Source organism: Oncorhynchus nerka, linkage group LG28 (genome assembly GCF_034236695.1).
Source record: "Oncorhynchus nerka isolate Pitt River linkage group LG28, Oner_Uvic_2.0, whole genome shotgun sequence".
In the NCBI taxonomy this organism is placed as follows: Eukaryota; Metazoa; Chordata; class Actinopteri; order Salmoniformes; family Salmonidae; genus Oncorhynchus; species Oncorhynchus nerka.
The window spans coordinates 10,310,861-10,336,601 of NC_088423.1; the positions used below are offsets into that span (position 1 = coordinate 10,310,861).

Consider the following 25,741-nt stretch of genomic DNA (forward strand, 5'->3'; position numbering starts at 1 on the left):
GACAGAGTAAAAGGAGCTGTAGACAGAGTAAAAGGATGAGTAAAAGGAGCTGTAGATAGAATAAAAGGATGAGTAAAATGAGTTGTAGCCAGAGTAAAATGAGCTGTAGAAAGAGTAAAAGGATGAGTAAAAGGAGTTGTAGCCAGAGTAAAAGGAGCTGTAGACAGAGTAAAATGATGAGTAAAGGAGTTGTAGCCAGAGTAAAAGGAGCTGTAGACAGAGTAAAAGGAGCTGTAGAAAGAGTAAAAGGATGAGTAAAAGGAGTTGTAGCCAGAGTAAAAGGAGCTGTAGAAAGAGTAAAAGGATGAGTAAAAGGAGTTGTAGCCAGAGTAAAAGGAGCTGTAGACAGAGTAAAAGGATGAGTAAAGGAGTTGTAGCCAGAGTAAAAGGAGCTGTAGACAGAGTAAAAGGAGCTGTAGAAAGAGTAAAAGGATGAGTAAAAGGAGTTGTAGCCAGAGTAAAAGGATGAGTAAAAGGAGTTGAAGCCAGAGTAAAAGGAGTTGTAGCCAGGGTAAAAGGATGAGTAAAAGGAGTTGTAGCCAGAGTAAAAGGAGATGTAGACAGAGTAAAAGGAGCTGTAGACAGAGTAAAAGGATGAGTAAAAGGAGTTGTAGCCAGAGTAAAAAGCTGTAGACAGAGTAAAATGATGCGTAAAAGGAGTTGTAGCCAGAGTAAAAGGAGTTGTAGCCAGAGTAAAAGGAGTTGTAGCCAGAGTAAAAGGAGCTGTAGACAGAGTAAAAGATGAGTAAAAGGAGTTGTAGCCAGAGTAAAAGATGAGTAAAAGGAGTTGTAGCCAGAGTAAAAAGATGAGTAAAAGGAGTTGTAGCCAGAGTAAAAGGATGAGTAAAGGGAGTTGTAGCCAAAGTAAAAGGATGAGTAAAAGGAGTTGTAGCCAGAGTAAAAGGATGAGTAAAAGGAGTTGTAGCCAGAGTAAAAGGATGAGTAAAAGGAGTTGTAGCCAGAGTAAAAGGATGAGTAAAAGGAGTTGTAGACAGTAAAATGATGAGTAAAAGGAGTTGTAGCCAGAGTAAAAGGATGAGTAAAAGGAGTTGTGGCCAGAGTAAAAGGATGAGTAAAAGGAGTTGTAGCCAGAGTAAAAGGATAAGTAAAATGAGTTGTAGCCAGAGTAAAATGAGTTGTAGCCAGAGTAAAAGGATGAGTAAAAGGAGTTGTAGCCAGAGTAAAAGGATGAGTAAAAGGAGTTGTGGCCAGAGTAAAAGGATGAGTAAAAGGAGTTGTAGCCAGAGTAAAAGGATAAGTAAAATGAGTTGTAGCCAGAGTAAAATGAGTTGTAGCCAGAGTAAAAGGATGAGTAAAAGGAGTTGTAGCCAGAGTAAAAGGAGCTGCAGACAGAGTAAAAGGATAAGTAAAATGATTTGTAGCCAGAGTAAAAGGATGAGTGAAAGGAGTTCAAATCAAAAATTATTTGTCACGTGCGCCAAATACAATACAACAGGCTCTAACCAATAGTGCAAAAAAGGTATTAGGTGAACAATAGGTAAGTAAATAAATAAATCAACAGTAAAAAGACAGGCTATATACAGTAGCAAGGCTATAAAAGTAGCGAGGCTACATACAGATACTGGTTAGTCAGGCTGATTGAGATAGTATGTACATGTAGATATGGTTAAAGTGACTATGCATATATGATGACCAAAATTTAGCAGTAGCGTAAAAGAGTGGTTTGTGGGTGGTGGGTGGCGGGACACAATGCAGATAGCACAGTTAGCCAATGTGTGGGAGCTCTGGTTTGTCGGCATAATTGAGGTAGTATGTACAAGAATGTATAGTTAAAGTCACTGGGCATACATGATAAACAGAGAGTAGCAGAGGGGTTGGGGAGTTGGGAGGGGCACACAATGCAAATAGTCCGGGTAGCCATTTGATTACCTGTTCTGGAGTCTTATGGCTTGGGGGTAAAAACTGTTGAGAAGCCTTTTTGTCCTAGACTTGGCACTCCGGTACCGCTTGCCATGTGGTAGTAGAGAGAACAGTCTATGACTGGGATGGCTGGGGTCTTTGACAATTTTTAGGGCCTTCCTCTGACACCGCCTGGTGTAGAGGTCCTGGATGGCAGGCAGCTTGACCCCAGTGATGTACTGGGCCATACGCACTACCCTCTGAAGTGCCTTGCGGTCAGAGGCCGAGCAATATCCGTACCAGGCAGTGATGCTCAGGATGCTCTCGATGTTGCAGCTGTAGAACCTTTTGAGGATCTGAGGACCCATGCCAAATCTTTTTAGTTTCCTGAGGGGGAAAGGCTTTGTCGTCCCCTCTTCATGACTGTCTTGGTGTGTTTGGACCATTCTAGTTTGTTGTTGATGTGGACACCAAGGAACTTGAAGCTCTCAACCTGCTCCACTACAGACCCGTCAATGAGAATGGGGGCGCGCTCGGTCCTCCTTTTCCTGTAGTCCACAATCATCTCCTTAGTCTTGGTTACATTGAGGGATGGGTTGTTATTCTGGCACCACCTGGCCAGGTCTCTGACCTCCTCCCTATAGGCTCTCGTTGTTGTCGGTGATCAGGCCTACCACTGTTGTGTCGTCTGCAAACTTAATGATGGTGTTGGAGTCGTGCCTGGCCATGCAGTCGTGGGTGAACAGGGAGTACTGGAGGGGACTGAGCACGCACCCCTGGGGATGTCCCTGCGTTGAGGATCAGTGTGGCAGATGTGTTGCTACCTACCCTCACCACCTGGGCGCGGCCCGTCAGGAAGTCCAGGAACCAGTTGCAGAGGGGGGTGTTTTGTCCCAGGATCCTTAGCTTAGCGATGAGCTCTGAGGGCCCTATGGTGTTGAACGCTGAGCTGTAGTCAATGAATAGGATTCTCACATAAGTGTTTTCCCACCTTTTGTCCAGGTGGGAAAGGGCAGTGTGGAGTGCAATAGAGATTGCATCATCTGTGGATCTGTTTGGGCGGTATGCATATTGAGTGGGTCTAGGATTTCTGGGATAATGGTGTTGATGTTAGCCATTATCAGCCTTTCAAAGCACTTCATGGCTACGGACGTGAGTGCTACGGGTCGGTAGTCATTTAGGCAGGTTGCCTTTGTGTTCTTGGACACATGGACTATGGTGGTCTGCTTGAAACATGTTGGTATTACAGACTCAATCAGAGATATGTTGAAAATGTTGTAGACAGCATAAAATTAGTTTTAGACAGAGTAAAGGGATGAGTAAAAACAGTTGTGGACAGAGTAAAAGGAGTGAAAAGACTAGAACAACCGGTAAACTCACTAGTGACAGCCAGGTAGGTGTTGGTCTGCACCTCTCCTGCCAGGTTCCGTGCAAAGCATTGGAACATCCCTGTGTCGTCAGGAAGAAGGCCGTTGACCTGCAAACTGCCCCCCACTAACACCCTATACCTGGGGGTTTTCACTGGGCTGATGGGCACCGCATCCTTATACCACACAATGTCTGGTTGAGGCACACCTAAAGGAAGGATAGAAGTAGTTCATTAAACACTGGGAAAGCATCAAACACACATATGTCTCCAAATGTCGACATTTGCGGTGACATGTAATCAAACACACACACACACCTATATATGTGGACATGTGGGGACATGTAATCAAACTCACACACACCTGTACATGTGGACATGTAATCAAACTCACACACACCTGTACATGTGGGGACATGTAATCAAACACACACACACCTGTAAATGTGGACATGTGGGGACATGTAATCAAACTCACACACACCTGTACATGTGAACATGTAATCAAACTCACACACACCTGTACATGTGGACATGTAATCAAACTCACACACACCTGTACATGTGGGGACATGTAATCAAACTCACACACACCTGTACATGTGGGGACATGTAATCAAACTCACACACACCTGTACATGTGGGGACATGTAATCAAACACACACACACCTGTACATGTGGGGACATGTAATCAAACTCACACACACCTGTACATGTGGGGACATGTAATCAAACTCACACACACCTGTACATGTGGGGACATGTAATCAAACTCACACACACCTGTACATGTGGGGACATGTAATCAAACACACACACACCTGTAAATGTGGACATGTGGGGACATGTAATCAAACTCACACACACCTGTACATGTGAACATGTAATCAAACTCTCACACACCTGTACATGTGGACATGTAATCAAACTCACACACACCTGTACATGTGGGGACATGTATTCAAACTCACACACACCTGTACATGTGGGGACATGTAATCAAACTCACACACACCTGTACATGTGGGGACATGTAATCAAACTCACACACACCTGTACATGGGGACATGTAATCAAACACACACACACCTGTAAATGTGGACATGTGGGGACATGTAATCAAACTCACACACACCTGTACATGTGGGGACATGTAATCAAACTCACACACACCTGTACATGTGGGGACATGTAATCAAACTCACACACACCTGTACATGTGGGGACATGTAATCAAACTCACACACACCTGTACATGTGGGGACATGTAATCAAACTCACACACACCTGTACATGTGGGGACATGTAATCAAACTCACACACACCTGTACATGTGGGGACATGTAATCAAACTCACACACACCTGTACATGTGGGAACATGTAATCAAACACACACACACCTGTACATGTGGACATGTAATCAAACTCACACACACCTGTACATGTGGGGACATGTAATCAAACTCACACACACCTGTACATGTGGGGACATGTAATCAAACTCACACACACCTGTACATGTGGGGACATGTAATCAAACACACACACACCTGTACATGTGGGGACATGTAATCAAACACACACACACCTGTACATGTGGACATGTAATCAAACTCACACACTCCTGTACATGTGGGGACATGTAATCAAACTCACACACACCTGTACATGTGGGGACATGTAATCAAACTCACACACACCTGTACATGTGGGGACATGTAATCAAACACACACACACCTGTACATGTGGGGACATGTAATCAAACTCACACACACCTGTACATGTGGAGACATGTAATCAAACTCACACACACCTGTACATGTGGGGACATGTAATCAAACTCACACACACCTGTACATGTGGGGACATGTAATCAAACACACACACACCTGTACATGGGGACATGTAATCAAACACACACACACCTGTACATGTGGGGACATGTAATCAAACTCACACACACCTGTACATGTGGGGACATGTAATCAAACTCACACACACATGTACATGGGGACATGTAATCAAACACACACACACCTGTACATGTGGGGACATGTAATCAAACTCACACACACCTGTACATGTGGGGACATGTAATCAAACTCACACACACCTGTACATGTGGGGACATGTAATCAAACACACACCAGTACATGTGGACATGTAATCAAGCACACACACACACCTGTACATGTGGACATGTAATCAAGCACACACACACACCTGTACACGTGGACATGTAATCAAGCACACACACACACACCTGTACATGTGGACATGTAATCAAGCACACACACACACCTGTACATGTGGGGACATGTAATCAAACACACGTGGACATGTAATCAAACACACACACCGGTACATGTGGACATGTGGGGACATGTAATCAAACACACACACACCTGTACATGTGGACATGTAATCAAACACACACACCTGTACATGTGGACATGTAATCAAACACACACACCTGTACATGTGGACATGTAATCAAACAGACACAGATAGATACACGTGATCATGCCCTAAACTCATATATGTGGGTCAATATGGTAACTGCCAAAAACAAGGAAACACAAGAGTAAATTAGGGATACAAAGTTTATTGAAAGCAGGTGATTCCACACAGGTGTGGTTCCTGAGTTAATTAAGCAATTGACATCCCATCATGCTTAGGTTCGTGTATAAGAATTCCCAGCAGCCCATTATTTTGGCTACCATAGCTAGAAGAGATCTCAGTGACTTTGAATGAAGGGTCTCATAGACTCATAGCGAGTTTAAAGGATGTGTATGTATGTATGAGTGGGTGTGTGTCTCAGTCACCAGATCTCAACCCAATTGAACGCTTATGGGAGATTCTGGAGTGGCGCCTGAGACAGTGATTTCCAACAGTATCAACAAAACACAAAATTTTGGAATTTCTCGTGGAAGAATAGTGTCGCATCCCTCCAAAATAATTTTAGACACTTGTAGAATCTATGCCAAGGTGCATTGAAGTTGTTCTCATGGCTCGTGGTGACCGAACGCCCTAATAAGACACATTTTTTTTTTTTAAATGTATTATTATTATTATTTTTATTTTTTTTCCAAGATGGCATAGCAGTTCAGACGTCTTTTGTCCTCGTCTTGTCGTGTCGTGTATATATATATATGTACAACTTTTTTTTCACATACATTTTATTTTTATTTTCCATCAACTCATCTTCAATACACTCTCCTGCAACCTGCCTCACCAATTGATATGTATAAATACGTATTATTTACCTCAAATCTGCAATCAAATCTGCAATCCTCCAAGAAGCTAGCCAGAAACTCCAAGAAGCTAGCCAGAAGCTAATCAGAAGCTAGTTAGCTTCTTTACTGGCAACTCGTTCGTATTCAGCTAACCACGGTTTGTGGTCATTAGCTATCCTTTAACTCGAAAATCTATCACCAGTTTTGTACGGCGCAGCGCGGCTCGGAACGGAACATACCGGACCGATTTTTTTCTCTCCATGTCCCTGGATTTCAACTGCTCTCTGGACATTCACTCCCGGATCTCACAGCTAGCTGGCTGCTATCCGTGTGTCTATCTGCTTTCGTCGATTCCGGAGCAAACATCAATTACTCCGGAGCTAGCGAGCTCCGTCAACCACTCCTGAGCTCCGTCAATCACTCCTGGGCTGCAAGTCACCTATCCGGACCCGTTTTACTGCCTACACGGAGCCCCTCCGGGCCTTCACAACTGGACTGCCGACGTTATCTATCCGAAGGAGATCCGGCTGGCTCCTCCGTCGCGACGTTACCTGAATGCCCATCTGCGGCCTGCTAACCGTTAGCTGTCTTACCGGATGCTCTCAGAATAGACAATCGGACAATTTATTTATTTTTATTATTAACATGTTTCTTCTTGGGCCTCTATAACTATATCTATTGTTTTTATTTTTTTGTTGTTGTGTGATTTGGACTAATCCCCTCTACAACACGGAACTCCACTAATCTACTGACGGAACGCAAGAGGTGGCTAACAACAGACCTCCATCCTATGCTAGCTTGCTACCGATGTCCTGGCTAGCTGTCTAAATCGCCGTGACCCCAAACCAACCTCTCCACTCCCTGGACCCTTTTGATCACTCGACTAAGGATGCCTCTCCTTAATGTCAATATGTCTTGTCCATTGCTGTTCTGGTTAGTGTTTATTGGCTTATTTCACTGTAGAGCCTCTAGTCCTGCTCACTATACCTTATCCAACTTATTAGTTCCACCACCCACACATGCAATGACATCTCCTGGTTTCAATGATGTTTCTAGAGACAATATCTCTCTCTTCATCACTCAATACCTAGGTTTACCTCCACTGTACTCACATCCTACCATACCTTTGTCTGTACATTATACCTTGATGCTATTTTATCGCCCCCAGAAACCTCCTTTTACTCTCTGTTCCAGACGTTCTAGACGACCAATTCTTATTGCTTTTAGCCGTACCCTTATTCTTCTCCTCCTATGTTCCTCTGGCGATGTAGAGGTGAATCCAGGCCCTGCAGTGCCTAGCTCCACTCCTATTCCCCAGGCGCTCTCTTTTGATGACTTCTGTAACCGTAATAGCCTTGGTTTCATGCATGTTAACATTAGAAGCCTCCTCCCTAAGTTTGTTCTTTTCACTGCTTTAGCACACTCTGCCAACCCGGATGTTCTAGCTGTGTCTGAATCCTGGCTTAGGAAGACCACCAAAATTCAGAAATTTTAATTCCAAACTACAACATTTTCAGACAAGATAGAACTGCTAAAGGGGGCGGTGTTGCAATCTACTGCAATGATAGCCTGCAGAGTTCTGTCCTACTATCCAGGTCTGTACCCAAACAATTTGAACTTCTACTTTTAAAAATCCACCTCTCTAAAAACAAGTCTCTCACCGTTGCCGCCTGCTATAGACCACCCTCTGCTCCCAGCTGTGCTCTGGACACCATATGTGAACTGATTGCCCCCATCTATCTTCAGAGCTCGTGCTGCTAGGCGACCTAAACTGGAACATGCTTAACACCCCAGCCATCCTACAATCTAAACTTGATGCCCTCAATCTCACACAAATTATCAATGAACCTACCAGGTACCCCCAAAGCCTTAAACACGGGCACCCTCATAGATATCATCCTAACCAACTTCCCCTCTAAATACACCTCTGCTGTCTTCAACCAAGATCTCAGCGATCACTGCCTCATTGCCTGCATCCGTAATGGGTCAGCGGTCAAACGACCTCCACTCATCACTGTAAAACGCTCCCTGAAACACTTCAGCGAGCAGGCCTTTCTAATCGACCTGGCCGGGGTGTCCTGGAAGGATATTGATCTCATCCCGTCAGTAGAGGATGCCTGGATATTTTTAAAAATGCCTTCCTAACAATGTTAAATAAACATGCCCCATTCAAGAAAATTAGAACCAGGAACAGATATAGCCCTTGGTTCTCCCCAGACCTGACTGCCCTTAACCAACACAAAAACATCCTATGGCGTTCTGCATTAGCATCGAACAGCCCCGTGATATGCAGCTGTTCAGGGAAGCTAGAAACCGTTATACACAGGCAGTTAGAAAAGCCAAGGCTAGCTTTTTCAAGCAGAAATTTGCTTCCTGCAACACTAACTCTAAAAGTTCTGGGACACTGTAAAGTCCATGGAGAATAAGAACACCTCCTCCCAGCTGCCCACTGCACTGAAGATAGGAAACACTGTCACCACTGATAAATCCACCATAATTGAGAATTTCAATAAGCATTTTTCTACGGCTGGCCATGCTTTCCACCTGGCAACTCCTACCCCGGTCAACAGCACTGCACCCCCAACAGCAACTCGCCCAAGCCTTCCCCATTTCTCCTTCTCCCAAATCCATTCAGCTGAAGTTCTGAAAGAGCTGAAAAATCTGGACCCCTACAAATCAGCCGGGCTAGACAATCTGGACCCTTTCTTTCTAAAATTATCTGCCGAAATTGTTGCCACCCCTATTACTAGCCTGTTCAACCTCTCTTCGTGTCATCTGAGATTCCCAAAGATTGGAAAGCAGCTGCGGTCATCCCCCTCTTCAAAGGGGGACACTCTTGACCCAAACTGCTACAGACCTATATCTATCCTACCATGCCTTTCTAAGGTCTTCGAAAGCCAAGTCAACAAACAGATTACCGACCATTTCGAATCTCACCATACCTTCTCTGCTATGCAATCTGGTTTCAGAGCTGGTCATGGGTGCACCTCAGCCACGCTCAAGGTCCTAAACGATATCTTAACCGCCATCGATAAGAAACATTACTGTGCAGCCGTATTCATTGATCTGGCCAAGGCTTTCGACTCTGTCAACCACCACATCCTTATCGGCAGACTCGACAGCCTTGGTTTCTCAAATGATTGCCTCGCCTGGTTCACCAACTACTTCTCTGATAGAGTTCAGTGTGTCAAATCGGAGGGTCTGCTGTCCGGACCTCTGGCAGTCTCTATGGGGTGCCACAGGGTTCAATTCTTGGACCGACTCTCTTCTCTGTATACATCAATGAGGTCGCTCTTGCTGCTGGTGAGTCTCTGATCCACCTCTACGCAGACGACACCATTCTGTATACTTCCGGCCCTTCTTTGGACACTGTGTTAACAACCCTCCAGGCAAGCTTCAATACCATACAACTCTCCTTCCGTGGCCTCCAATTGCTCTTAAATACAAGTAAAACTAAATGCATGCTCTTCAACCGATCACTACCTGCACCTACCCGCCTGTCCAACATCACTACTCTGGACGGCTCTGACTTAGAATACGTGGACAACTACAAATACTTAGGTGTCTGGTTAGACTGTAAACTCTCCTTCCAGACCCATATCAAACATCTCCAATCCAAAGTTAAATCTAGAATTGGCTTCCTATTTCGCAACAAAGCATCCTTCACTCATGCTGCCAAACATACCCTTGTAAAATTGACCATCCTACCAATCCTCGACTTTGGCGATGTCATTTACAAAATAGCCTCCAATACCCTACTCAACAAATTGGATGCAGTCTATCACAGTGCTATCCGTTTTGTCAGCAAAGCCCCATATACTACCCACCATTGCGACCTGTACGCTCTCGTTGGCTGGCCCTCGCTTCATACTCGTCGCCAAACCCACTGGCTCCATGTCATCTACAAGACCCTGCTAGGTAAAGTCCCCCCTTATCTCAGCTCGCTGGTCACCATAGCATCTCCCACCTGTAGCACACGCTCCAGCAGGTATATCTCTCTAGTCACCCCCAAAACCAATTCTTTCTTTGGCCGCCTCTCCTTCCAGTTCTCTGCTGCCAATGACTGGAACGAACTACAAAAATCTCTTAAATTGGAAACACTTATCTCCCTCACTAGCTTTAAGCACCAACTGTCAGAGCATCTTACAGATTACTGCACCTGTACATAGCCCACCTATAATTTAGCCCAAACAACTACCTCTTTCCCAACTGTATTTAATTTATTTATTTATTTTGCTCCTTTGCACCCCATTATTTTTATTTCTACTTTGCACATTCTTCCATTGCAATACTACCATTCCAGTGTTTTACTTGCTATATTGTATTTACTTTGCCACCATGGCCTTTTTTGCCTTTACCTCCCTTCTCACCTAATTTGCTCACATTGTATATAGACTTGTTTTTTTTTTTTTTTTTTTTTTTTACTGTATTATTGACTGTATGTTTGTTTTACTCCATGTGTAACTCTGTGTCGTTGTATGTGTCGAACTGCTTTGCTTTATCTTGGCCAGGTCGCAATTGTAAATGAGAACTTGTTCTCAACTTGCTTACCTGGTTAAATAAAGGTGAAATAAAATAAATAAATAAATAAAAGTTTCCTAATTTGGCAAATATTTAGACTACCAGGCAAAAGTTTGGACAAACCCTCTCAATCAAGAGTTTTTCTTAATTTTTTATTATTTTCTACATGGAATAATATAGTAACCAAAAAGTGTTCAACAAATCAAAATATATTTTCGATTTTAGATTCTTCAAAGTAGCTACCCTTTGCCTTGATGACCGCTTTGCACACTCTTGGCATTCTCTCAACCATCTTCACCTGGAATGCTTTTCCAACAGTCTTGAAGGAGTTCCCACATATGCTGAGAACTTGTTGACTGATTTTCCTTCACTCTGCTGTTCAGCTCATCCCAAAACATCTCCATTTGGTTGAGGTCAGGTGATTGTTGAGGCCAGGTCATCTGATGCAGCACTCCATCACTCTCCTTCTTTGTCAAATAGCCCTTACACAGCCTGGGGGTGTGTTGGATCATTGTCCTGTTGAAAAACAAATGATAGTCCCACTAAGCGCAAACATGGGATGGCGTATCACTGCAGAATGCTGTAGTAGCCATGTTGTTTAAGTGTGCCTTGAATTCTAAATAACTCATAGACAGTGTCAACAGAAAACCACCCCCACACCTCCTCTTCCATGCTTCACAGTGGGAACCTCACATGTGGAGATCAACCGTTAACCTTCTCTGCATCTCATAAAGACACAGCGGTTGGAACCAACAATATTAAATTTGGACTCATCACACCAAAGGACAAATTTCCACCGGTCTAATGTCCATTGCCCATGTTTCTTGACCCAACAAGTCTCCTCTTCTTATTGGTTTCCTTTAGTAATGGTTTCTTTGCAGCAATTCAACCATGAAGTCCTGATTCATGAAGTGTGCTCTGAACAGTTGATGCTGAGATGTGTCTGTTAGTTGAATTCTGTAAAGCATTCATTTGGGCTGCAATTTCTGAGTTGCAGTTAACTCTAATGAACTTATCCTCAGCAGCAGAGGTAACTCTGGGTCTTCCTTTCCTGTGGCGGTCCTCATGAGACAGTTTCATCAAAGCAGTTGATGGTTTTTGCGACTGCACTTGAAGAAACTGTCAAAGTTCTTGAAATTTTCCAAATTGTCTTCAAGTAATGATGGACCGTCATTTATCTTTGCTTACTTGATATGTTCTTGCCATAATTTGGACTTGGTCTTTTACCAAATAGGGCTGTCTTCTGTATACCACTCCTACCTTGTCACAACACAACTGATTGGCTCAAAGGCATGAAGAAGGAAATACATTTCACACATTAACAACAAACACCTGTTAAAACCTCTTAAGGATCAGACCCTTTTTTCATTTTTCGCCTAAAATGACATATCCAAATCTAACTGCCTGTAGCTCAGGACCTGAAATGACATAACCAAATCTAACTGCCTGTAGCTCAGGACCTGAAATGACATACCCAAATCTAACTGCCTGTAGTTCAGGACCTGAAATGACATACCCAAATCTAACTGCCTGTAGTTCAGGACCTGAAATGACATACCCAAATCTAACTGCCTGTAGCTCAGGACCTGAAATGACATACCCAAATCTAACTGCCTGTAGCTCAGGACCTGAAATGACATACCCAAATCTAACTGCCTGTAGCTCAGCACCTGAAATGACATGAAACGTCACAATGTACTATTTCAGGTTAGGTGCAATTTCGATTTTGGCCACTAGATGGATGAATGTGCAAATTTTTAGACTGGTTCAATTAACTATTGCATTTTTGTCCACATTTTTTTTTTAATCAAGGCTGCCCAAATGTGCCTAATTGGTTTATTAATACATGTTCATGTTCATAACTGTCCACTCTCCTCAAACAATAGCATGGTATTATTTCACTGTAATAGCTACTGTAAATTGGACAGTGCAGTTAGATAAACAAGAATTTAAGCTTTCTGCCCACATCAGATATGGCTATATCCTGGGAAATGTTATTGTCACTTACAACCTCATGCTAATCACATTAGCCTACATTGGTTGCTCTACTAAAACTTGTTTGATTATGCTGCAGGATTTAGAGGTAATTTGAGGTTTAGCACGGTACCCTGTGTCAGCACTTAATTTCTCCAGACCAGCACAAGGGGGAGTTAGAGCACTGATTATGCTTTTGAGTTCTACTGTGTCTCTAATTGTCAATGAATGTGCGACATAAACCTATATAGAAACTGATAATTGTGTACAACTTCAGAATTACTTACTAAAACTGTTGTTCCATTGAGGTTTTTATTATTTTATTTTGTTAGGATTATTTTGCTCTTGTAGTACTGTAGCCTACTCCCGACCGGTCATTCTGTACAGCGCCTGAGTGGCACAAAGGTCTAAGACACTGCATAGCAGTGCAAGCTGGTTCAATACCTGTGTGCACAATGGGATTGCCTTGCAGTTCTCCAGCTGTATCCACTGAAAGCATATGAGGTTCAAGGCACAGGATGAGCCGCAGGGCCATGCCCAGAAGACCGACCTAGCCCATTGGGAAGGGAAGAGGAGGAAGTGGAAGTGGGAGGGGGGTTGGACCCCCGCCCCACTGGAGGTGACTAGGGAACAGTTCCTGCTGTTCTGTTCTTAGTGCCAGTCTGCACGTTCAAACTAAAACAATGTAACTAATTATGGCATCTTTATGCTTTCGTTAATAAAATAATGTTAAAAATACTCTTTCAAAATGCAAATGTTTATTTAGTTATGGATCCATAATGAATTACTATGTTAATAAATATCACTGAATTTCAGAAATATCCTCCAATCCTCCATATGCAATTATTGGCAGAGAGTCACATCATTTTTTTTTCAATATACTATAGGCCTACCGTAGGTGACATGAGTCTCACTAGTGTAAAGTAATGTGCTGATAAAAGTGGTGTAGGTCTTATTTATTAAAAGAGCATATTGAAGTTAGAAGCAATCGGATTTGAAGCAATAGCCTACAACAATTTTAGCACCGTTTCGTGCTGCTCTGAGACAAGCATGGGGACTGGTCTTGGTTGAGGTTAACTGAAATGCATTCCAGGTGACTACCTTATGGAGCTGGTTGAGACAAAGCCAAAAGTGTGCAAAGCTGTCATCGGGGCAAAGGGTGGCTAATTTGAAGAATCTCAAATGTAAAAAATATTTTGATTTGTTTAACACTTTTTTGGTTACTACATGATTCCATATGAGAAATGATGTCAGTCAGTCACTTTTTTCACGTAATTTCCGGTCACAACTTGCAGACTTGTTTACGTGCTGCTGTGCGTTTTGTTGCTAACCTTACTTTGCTACCTGACAACTTAACGGTTTTTACTTTTGAATTACTGTTTATAATTTTTGTTTTTCCCTCGCTTAACTTTTTTTCATTCAACTTTTTCACTCCGGACGCTTTATCTGGTCGTGGTTCTTCAGGACCTCCATCAACCGAAGCTAAGTTGTAACATTAATATGATGCCTTCTAATTGCAGTCGCTGACCTCATAATATACAGGAGAACGATCGCCTTACGGCGAGGATAGCTGTGCTGCAAGCCCAGCTTCAGACGCAATCGTTAGGCAAGGGTAATTTCAGTGTAGGAAAGGATGAAACAGCGTCTGTGCCACCAGTAAGTACAGATAGTAATGTTAGTATAAATCCCCTCGTACGGTCCCCGCAGCCGGACAACTTCTCATGGCTTCTGGAGGGAAATGCTGTAGGAACGCTCAACCGGTGTCGCTCATTCATTTGACAGAAACTTTCAACCGGTTCTCCCCACTAAGCAGCGAGTCAGAGGCCGAGCCTTCTCTGGTCTCTACTTCTCCCGTTACTGGGTCTGAGACGCCGAAGCCTCCCACCATTATCTCTGACAAATTGAAAACCCTAGTCATTGGCGACTCCATTACCTGCAGTATTAGACTTAAAACAAATCATCCAACGATCAGGGGGCAGGGCTACCGAGATTCAGGCCAATCTGAAGATGGTGCTGGCTAAAACTAAAACTGGCAAGTGTAGAGAGTATAGAGATATTGTTATCCATGTCGGCACCAACAATGTTAGGATGAAACAGTCAGAAGTCACATAGCTTCAGGTGCAAATCAGCTAGAAAGATGTGTCGGCATCAAGTAATTGTCTCTGGCCCCCTCCCAATTAGGGGGAGTGATGAGCTCTACAGCTGAGCTCTATGAGCTCTATAGTCTCACAACTCAATCGCTGGTTGAAAACTGTTTTCTGCCCCTCCCAAAAGTGGGTGGCGTTATATCCTGCCTGTTTGGCCCTGTCCGGGGGTATTGTCAGATGGGGCCACAGTGTCTCCCGACCCCTCTTGTCTCAGCCTCTAGTATTTATGCTGCAGTAGTTTAAGTATCGGGGCTAGGGTCAGTCTGTTATATCTGGCGGATTTCTCCTCTTATCCGGTGTCCTGTGTGAATTTAAGTATGCTATCATAATATTCTCTCTCTCTCTTTCTCTCTTTCTCTCTCTCTTTCTCTTTCTCTTTCTCTCTCTCAGGACCAGAGCCCTAGGACCATGCCTCAGGACTACCTGACCCGATGACTCCTTGTTGTCCCCAGTTCAAACTGCTGCTCCAGTTTCAACTGTTCTGCCTGTGGCTATGGAACCCTGACCTGTTCACCGGACGTGCTACCTGTCCCAGACCTGCTGTTTTCAACTCTCTAGAAACAGCAGGTAGAGGTACTCTGAATGATCGGCTATGAAAAGCCAACTGACATTTACTCCTAAGGTGCTGACCTGTTGCACCCTCGACACCCACTGTGATTATTATTATTTGACCCTGCTGGTCATTATGAACATTTGAACATCTTGGCCATGTTCTGTTATAATCTCCACCCGGCACAGCGAGCAGAGGACTGGCCACCCTTCATAGCCTGGTTCCTCTCTAGGTTTCTTCCTAGGTTCTGGCCTTTCTTGGGAGTTTTTCCTAGCCACCGTGCTTCTACACCTGCATTGCTTGCTGTTTGGGGTTTTAGGCTGGGTTTCTGTACTGCACTTTGAGATATCAGCTGATGTAAGAAGGACTTTATAATACATTTGATATGTATTATTCATAGTGTTTATGTCTTCACTATTATTATACAATGTAGAAAACCCTGGAATGAGTAGATGTGTCCAAACGTTTGATTGGTACTGTATATGTGCATGTGTCTCACCTCGTGCCTGACAGGGGATATCCACCACTTTCTCCATCTCAGCAATGATGTGTTTCTCTGGTTCCTTCACAAACTGGGGAGGCTCTGAAGGAGAGCGGGAGATATGGTGAGGTAATTGTCAGACAGCTGAAGCAAATAAAAACCTTGAGGAGTACTTAAAGTCTTACACAAATCTCCTGAACATTGCATGATTTACCCAAAACCTTGAAATGCAACACCCCTGTTTCTCAAGATAAAATTCGGCCTTCAGAATCTGTATGGAACGTATATTCATGAACACAAGTCAAACAAACCAAACAAAACTATTTAGCCATGCTTACCATGTGCATGTAATTAGGCCCCTGATAGGCCCCGGAGTCGTATTTTGAACATGTAGGTTGGCCTAGGCCCCGGAGTCGTATTTTGAACATGTAGGTTGGCCTAGGCCCCGGAGTCGTATTTTGAACATGTATGTTGGCCTAGGCCCCGGAGTCGTATTTTGAACATGTAGGTTAGCCTAGGCCCAGGAGTCGTATTTTGAACATGTAGGTTGGCCTAGGCCCCGGAGTCGTATTTTGAACATGTAGATTGGCCTAGGCCCCGGAGTCGTATTTTGAACATGTAGGTTGGCCTAGGCCCCGGAGTCGTATTTTGAACATGTAGGTTGGCCTAGGCCCCGGAGTCGTATTTTGAACATGTAGGTTGGCCTAGGCCCCAGATATATTCATACCTTGAACATGAAGGTAGGCCCCAGCATTGACAGAAGGCACACTGCTGCTGCGGAGGACCACCTCACACTCATAGAACCCTGAGTCACTGACCACAGGGCCGATAATGGTCAGTCTGCGGTTGAAGTCACTCAGACCACTGGTGACCAGAACCCTGTTCTTCCTCCATGTGATGCTGAGTTTGATCAGTGGTCTGGGATGGAAGAGAGAGAGACAGAGAGATACACTCATGATATTGAAAAGACAGAAATCTATTTACCAGTTATCTTTGTGCATTGCATCAGCCAAATACAGACAGATTAGTATTTGACTCATTAATAACTCATTACACATAGTTTTTGTCTCAACATTATCCATCAAAACCAATCAGTCTGGCAGGAAGACAACAGAGGATTCGTCTGTCAGGAACACAATAGATAATGACAGAGTAGAGACTAGGGAGTGACAGCTAGAGTATGTTGTCACAGTGGGCCTCCGGGGTGGTGGGGGGAGGTTACCTTGCGTTCGCGACACACTCCATGGTGACTTCAGACGTGCCTGACACTACACTGGTGTTTGTTGGGGGGATGATTATGGTGGGGGCAATGGGGTCTGCAGGCCCACCAACATCTAGAGAGAGAGAGAGAGAGAGAGAGAGAGAGAGAAGGAGATATATATTTATATACGTATATATGACCACATCAGAATCAAACAGTGATCAGTGTACTACATGCAATAGAAATGATGCAATCTAAAAGGTATGTAGTTCATATTGAGTGTCTCTATGGATGGTCTGCTCTGACTGATTATATAGCCCAGGCTCATTTTCAGGCCGGAGCCGTGTTGTCCATTACATGTCAGTCTTAATCTAAAATAGATTTTTTGTTTTATCCTCATTAACATACAGTACCCTCTAATGAGAAAGTGAAAACCCTTTTTTAGATTTTTTTGCAAATGCATGGAAACGGGTCCCCAAGAACACAGTGGCCTCCAAAATTCTCAGATGGAAGAAGTTTGGAACCGCCAAGACTTGGAGTGGCTTTTTGGGACAATTATCTGAATGTCCTTGAGTGGCCGAGCTAGAGCACGGACTTGAAACCGATCAAACGTCTCTGAAGAGACCTGAAAATACTTTTGGAGCAACGCTCCAGGATCTGCAGAAAAGAATGGGAGAAACTCCCCAAATACAGGTCAGGCAAGCTTGTAGCGTCATACCCAAGAAGACTTGAGGCTCTTAGCGCTGCCAAAGGTCTGAATACTTATGTAAATGTGCTATTTCAGGTTAGAAGCTGTCACGCCTTGGTCTTAGTATTTTGTGTTTTCTTTATTTATTTGGTCAGGCCAGGGTGTGACATGGGTTATTGTGGTGTGTTTTTGTCTTGGGGTTTTGTGGGGTGTCTACGTAGTCTATGGCTGCCTGAGGCGGTTCTCAATCAGAGTCAGGTGATTATCGTTGTCTCTGTTTGGGAACCATATTTAGGCAGCCATATTCTGTGAGTGTTTCGTGGGTGATTGTCGCTGTCTTTGTGTTTGCACCAGATAGGGCTGTTTCGGTTTTCATTAGTTCATTTCATTACTTTTGTAGTTTCTGCATGTATAGTTTTTTCTTTATTAAAATATATCATGAATCATCATCACGCTGCATTTTGGTCCGATCCTTGTTGTACCTCTTCGTCAGAGGAGGAGATAGAAGAGAGCCGTTACAGAAGCTTTGATAAATGTACATTTCTAAAAACATTTCCTAAAACCTGGTTTTGCCTTGTCATTATGGGGTATTATGCTGATGAGGGGAAAAAACGATTTAATCAACTCAGCAAAAAAAGAAACGTCCCCCTTTCAGGACTTTGTTTTTCAAAGATAATTCGTAAAAATCCAAATAACTTCACAGATCTTAATTGAAAAGGGTTTAAACACGGTTTCCCATGCTTGTTCAATGAACCATAAACAATTAATGAACATGCACCCGTGGAACGGTTATTAAGACACTAACAGCTTACAGACGGTAGGCAATTAAGGTCACAGTTATGAAAACTTAGAACACTAAAAAGGCCTTTCTACTGACTATGAAAGACACCAAAAGAAAGATGCCCAGGGTCCCTGCTCATCTGCGTGAATGTGCCTTAGGCATGCTGCAAGGAGGCATGAGGACTGCAGATGTCGCCAGGGCAATAAATTGCAATGTTCGTACTGTGAGACGCCCAAGACAGCTCTACATCGTCCTCGCAGTGGCAGACCACGTGTAACAACACCTACACAGGATTGGTATATCCGAACATCACACCTGCGAGACAGGTACAGGATGGCAACAACAACTGCCCGAGTTACACCAGGAACGCACAATCCCTCCATCAGTGCTCAGACAGTCCGCAATAGGCTGAGAGAGGCTGGACTGAGGGCTTGTAGGCCTGTTGTAAAGGCAGGTCCTCACCAGTTTATGTCTCAGTTGTTGAATCTTACGTTCATACAAATATTTACACATGTTAAGTTTGCTGAATGTAAACGCAGTTGACAGTGAGGACGTTTCTTTTTTTTGCTGAGTTTACATTTTAGAATAAGGCTGTAACAAAATGTGGAAAAATTCAAGGGGTCTGAATACTTTCCGAATGCACTGTATTTCTGTTCTGACAAAGCACTGAGGTGAACATCCTATCCTACCATCCCACTGGGCACAATCTGGATGAATCAACATTGTTTGAATGTAATTTTTCAACCTATTGTGACATGGAACCTGTGTGGTAAATACATTTGAATTTTAAAAAGTCATCAACCTAAACTTTTTTTTTATCGCCCCCAGAAACCTACTTTTACTCTCTGTTACGAACGTTCTAGATGACCAATTCTCATAGCTTTTAGCCATACCCTTATCCTACTCCTCATTTGTTCCTCTGGTGATGTAGAGGTGAATACAGGCACTGCAGTGCCTTGCTCCACTCCTATTCCCCAGGCGTTCTCATATGATGACTTCTGTAACCGTAATAGCCTTGGTTTCATGCATGTTAACATTAGAAGCCTCATCCCTAAGTTTGTTTTATTCACAGCTTTAGCACACTCTGCCAACCGGATGTTCTAGCCGTGTCTGAATCCTGGCTTAGGAAGACACCAAAAATTCTGAAATCTTCATCCCTAACTATAACATTTTCAGACAAGATAGAACAGCCAAAGGGGGCGGTGTTGCAACCTACTGCAAAGATAGCCTGCAGACTTCTGTCCTACTATCCAGGTCTGTACCTAAACAATTTCAACTTCTACTTTTAAAATTCCACCACTCTAAAAACAAGTCTCTCACCGGTGCCGCCTGCTATAGACCACCCTCTGCCCCCAGCTGTGCTCTGGACACAGTATGTGAACTGATTGCCCCCCATCTATCTTCAGAGCTCGTGCTGCTAGGCGACCTAAACTGGAACATGCTTCAAACCTCTTGAAGCTAGGGGGCAATATTTTTATGTTTGGAAAAATAACGTAAGTAAACGGCCTATTTCTCATGACCAGATGCTAGAATATGCATATAATTGACATATTCAGATAGAAAACACTCTAACGTTTCCAAAAGTGTAAAAATATTGTCTGTGGGTATTAATAGAACTGATATTGCAGGCGAAAGCCTGAGGATAATTCAATCAAGAAGAGCCTCCTATTTTGAAACCTCTGTGTTCCTATGCGTGATTGTCCTCCATTTAAAGGGATATCAACCAGATTCCTTTTTCTGGGGCTTCCCTAAGGTGTCAACAGTCTTTAGACATAGTTTCAGGCTTTTATTTTGAAAAATGAGCGTGAAGGATCACATTGCGTACTGGAGAGGTGGGGGCTCTCAGAGTGAGATGGTGCCCAATTGAGTGAAGCGGCCATTGTTCCTTCCGCTGTTATGGAAAAAGCTACACACTCGGTTGATATATTATCAGATATATATTTTAAAAACTACCTGAGGAATGATTATAAAAAACGTTTGACATGTTTCTGTGGACAATATGAAGACTATTTCTGTCTGCGTTGTCATGACCGCTCTTTCCTGTGGATTTCTGAACATAACGCGACAAACAAACGTTGGTATTTTGGGTATAAAAATAGTCTTTATAGAACAAAAGGAACATTTGCTGTGTAACTGGGAGTATCGTGAGTGAAAACATCCAAAGATCATCAAATGTAAACGGTTAATTTGATTGCTTTTCTGATTTTCGTGACCAAGCTTCCTCAATCTCACACAAATTATCAATGAACCTACCAGGTACCACCCCAAAGCCGTAAACACGGGCAACCTCATAGATATCATCCTAACCAACTTGCCCTCTAAATACAACTCTGCTGTTTTCAACCAAGATCTCAGCGATCACTGCCTCATTGACTGCATCCGTAATGGGTCAGCGGTCAAACGACCTCCACTCATTACTGTCAAACGCTCCCTGAAACACTTCAGCGAGCATGCCTTTCTAATCGACCTGGCCGGGGTATCCTGGAAGGATATTGATTTCATCCCATCAGTAGAGGATGCCTGGTTATTTTTTTTAAATGCCTACCATCTTAAATAAGCATGCCCCATTCAAGAAATTTAGAACCAAGAACAAATTTTGCCCTTGGTTCTCTCCAGACCTGACTGCCCTTAACCTCTTCAGTCGACCCTCTACTTTTTTGAACATTCTGTTAAAAATCGCGCAACATTTCAGCGCCCTGCTACTCATGCCAGGAATATGGTATATGCATTTGCTTAGTCTGTGTGGATAGAAAACACTCAGACGTTTAAAAAACTGGTTAAATCACTGCTGTGGCTTTACCAGAACGGCATTTACATCGAAAAGCACAGGAAAAACTGATCACTGAAAATGGGGAAAATATATCCATGCGCTACTTGAACCCATTGATAAACGTGAACCACAATTAATTGACTGAGGTTGCAGTACCTACAGCTTCCACAGGGTGTCTAGAGTCTTGTCATTTCCCTTCGAGTTTTTTCTTGGTCAAACACATACAGGACACCGTATCTAATCCGGTCTAGGACCGGATATTTTCGTTGAGTTTCTAGCCGGACATTTTTCCAGACGGACAGCTAATGTTCTTTACATCGCCTCCTGATGAATTTTATCGCTTATTAACGTTTACTAATACCTAAAGTTGCATTACAAACGTATTTCGAAGTGTTTTGTGAAAGTTTATCGTCGACTTTTTGAATTTTAAAAAATGACGTTACGTTTTGAAACGATGTTTTTTTTGTTTATCACACAGTCTACATATAACAATATCTAGGCTTTATATGGACCGATTTAATCGAAATAAAGACCCAAATAGTGTTTATGGGACATCTAGGAGTGCCAACAAAGAAGATGGTGAAAGGTAATGAATGTTTTCTATTTTATTGTGCGGTTTGTGTAACGCCGAAATGCTAATTATTTTGTTTACGTCCCCTGTGGGTCTTTTGGGGTGTTGCATGGTATCAGATAATAGCTTCTCATGCTTTCGACGAAAAGCATTTTAAAAATCTGACTTGTTGCCTGGATTCACAACGAGTGTAGCTTTAATTCGATACCCTGCATGTGTATTTTAATGAACTTTTGAGTTTTAACTAATACTATTAGCATTTAGCGTAGCGCATTTGCATTTCCAGAGCTCTAGTTGGGACGCAAGCGTCCCGAGTAGAAGCAACAGGTTAACCAACACAAAAACATCCTATGGCATTCTGCATTAGCATCAAACGGTCCCCATGATATGCAACTTCTCAGGGAAGCTAGAAACCTCTATACAAAGGCAGTTAGAAAAGCCAAGGCTAGCTTTTTAAAGCAGAAATTTGCTTCCTGCAACACAAACTCAAAAAGGTTTTGGGACACCATGAAGTCCATGGAGAATAAGAACTCCTCCTCCCAGCTGCCCACTGGATAGAGGCTAGGAAACACTGTCACCACCGATAAGTCCACTATAATTGAGAATTTCAATAAGCTTTTTTCTACGACTGGCCAAGCTTTCCACCTGGCTACCCCTACCCCGGTCAACAGCACTGCACCCCCCAAAGCAACTCGCCCAAGCCTTCCCCATTTCTCCTTCTCCCAAATCCAGTCAGCTGATGTTCTGAAAAAGCTGCAAAATCTGGTCCCCTACAAATCAGCCGGGCTAGACAATCTGGACCCTTTCATTAAAAAATTATCTGACGAAATTGTTGCAATCCCTATAACTAGCCTGTTCAACCTCTCTTTCGTGTTGTCTGAGATTCCCAAAGATTGGAAAGCAGCTGCGGTCATCCCCCTCTTCAAAGGGGGGGGACACTCTTGAGACCCAATCTGCTAAAGATTGCAGACGACACTACAGTGGTAGGGTTGATTACCAACAACGACGCACTGCTGCGTCTTCTTCACCACGCTGTCTGTGTGGGTGGATAATTTCATTTTGTCCGTGATGTGTACGCCGAGGAACTCAACTTTCCGCCATCTCCACTAATGTCCTGTTGATGTGTATAGGGGGGTGCGCCTTCTGCTTTTTCCTGAAGACCACAATCATCTCCTTTGTTTTGTTGACGTTGAGTGTGAAGTTATTTTCTTGACACAACACTCCGAGGGCCCTCACCTCCTCCCTGTAGGCCGTCTCGTCGTTGTTGGTAATCAAGCCTACCACTGTAGTGTCGTCTGCAAACTTGATGATTGAGTTGGAGGCGTGCATGGCCACGCAGTCATGGGTGAACAGGGAGTACAAGAGAGGGCTGAAGAACGCACCATTGTGGGGCCCAAGTGTTGAGGATCAGCGAGGTGGAGATGTTGCTTCCTACCCTCGCCACCTGAGGAGGAAGCCCGTCATAAAATCCAGGTCCAAGATGCACAGGGTGGGGTCGAGACCCAGGGTCTCAAGGTTAATGATGAGTTTGGAGGGTACTAAGGTGTTCAATTCTGAGCTGTAGTCAATGAACAGCATTCTTGCATAGGTATTCATCTTGTTCAGATGGGATAGGGCAGTGTGCAGTGTGATTCCCTTTGCGTCGTCTGTTGACCTATTGGGGAGGTAGGCAGATTGGAGTGGGTCTAGGGTGGAGGTGACATAATCCTTGACTAGTCTCTCAAAACACTTCATGATGACAGAAGTTAGTGCTACAGGGCTATAGTCCTTTAGCTCAGTTACCTTAACTTTCTTGGGGACAGGAACAATGGTGGCCCTCTTGAAGCATGTGGGCACAGCAGACTTTGATAGGGATTGATTGAATATGTCTGTCTGTAAACACACCAGCCAGCTGGTCTGCACGTGCTCTGAGGAAGTGGCTCGGGATGCTGTCTGGGCCAGCCGCCTTGCGAAGGTTAACACTTTTAACTGTTTTTACTCACGTTGGCCATGGTGAAGGAGAGCCCACAGGTTTTGGTAGCGGGACGTGTCACTGTACTGTATTCTCCTCAAAGCGAGCAAAGAAGTTGTTTAATTTGTCTGGGAGCAAGACGTCTGTGTTTTTTTTTTGTAATCCGTGATTGACTGTAGACCAGGCCACATACGTATCGTGTTTGAGCCGTTGAATTGCGACTCTACTTTGTCTCTATACTGACGCTTAGCTTTACTGACCTTGTGGGGATATTGGGGCATTTCTGGAACCATCACAGATAGTGATACACACACACACACACACACACACACTCTGGCAAGGGCTTTGTGTCCTTCACAGCGGCAAAAAAGTGTGTCTCTCTCTCTCTCTCTGGCATTCCTCCCCCTATCCTGCCATGCCGAGGCCCCCCCACTGACTCTCCCTCCTCTCTACCACCAGCCATACATACCAGCCATACATACATACTGACTCTGACTGCTCTGTTCTGTCTGCTCTTGTCTGTTTGTCTGATCTGTCTGGCCTGTCTGTTTTGTTCCGTCTGGTCTGACTGTTCTGTCTGCTCTGTTCTGGTCTGTCTGCTCAGTTCCGCTCTACTCATCTGAGATCTACTGTCTGGGTCTGAGTTCTGTTCTAATCAACACTCCCCCTGCACTGTGCCATAGGTAATGTCTGCTCCCTCTTTAATTATAGATGTGACGATAGGCATGTCTATATTAGACATTGGATGAAGCACAGTGTTAAATTCAAATCTCTATGAAAATGTCCAAATCAACTTTATTGGAGGTACATAAACCTTTGCCAAGAGTGTGCAAAGCTGTCATCAAGGCAAAGGGTGGCTACTTTGAATAATCTCAAATATAAAATATATTTTGATTTGTTAACACTTTTTTGGATACTACATGATTCCACATGTGTAATTTCATAGTTTCGATGTGTTCAGTATTATTGTATAACGTTAGCAAAGATAAAGAAAAACCTTTGAATGAGTAGGTGTTCTAAAACTTTTGGCTGGTAGTGTGTACATACAGTTGAAGTCGGAAGGTTACATACACTTAGGTTGGATTCATTAAAACTCGTTTTTCAGCCACTCTACACATTTCTTGTTAAAAAACTATAGTTTTGGCAAGTCAGTTAGGACATCTATTTTGTGCATGACAAATGTAATATTTCCAACAATTGTTAAGACAGATTATTTCACTTATACTTATTTCACTTATACACATATTTCACACTGTATCATAATTCCAGTGTGGTCAGAAGTTTACATACACTAAGTTGACTGTCCCTTTAAACAGCTTGGAAAATTCCAGAAAATGATGTCATGGCTTTAGAAGCTTCTGACAGGCTATTTTGACATCATTTGAGTCAAATTGAGGTGTACCTGTGGATGTATTTCTAGGCCTACCTTCAAACTCAGTGCCCCTTTGCTTAACATCATGGGAAAATCTAAAGAATTCAGCCAGACCTCAGAAAAAGATTGTAGACCTCCACAAGTCTGGTTCATCCTTGGGAGCAATTTCCAAATGCCAGAAGGTACCACGTTCATCTTTACAAACAATAGTACGCAAGTATAAACACCATGGGAACACACAGCCGTCACACTGCTTAGGAAGGAGATGC

General features: G+C 43.4%; 1 protein-coding gene across 1 annotated transcript in view; it reads right to left on the reverse strand.

The window, feature by feature from the left end:
• Positions 1 to 25,741, reverse strand: part of LOC115113810 (protein sidekick-2-like) — a 202,754-nt gene that overhangs the window by 110,041 nt on the left and 66,972 nt on the right. The window contains 4 exon segments of the mRNA XM_065012628.1: positions 3,241 to 3,435; positions 16,157 to 16,240; positions 16,866 to 17,056; positions 17,361 to 17,472. Coding sequence (XP_064868700.1) covers positions 3,241 to 3,435; positions 16,157 to 16,240; positions 16,866 to 17,056; positions 17,361 to 17,472 — 582 coding nt within the window.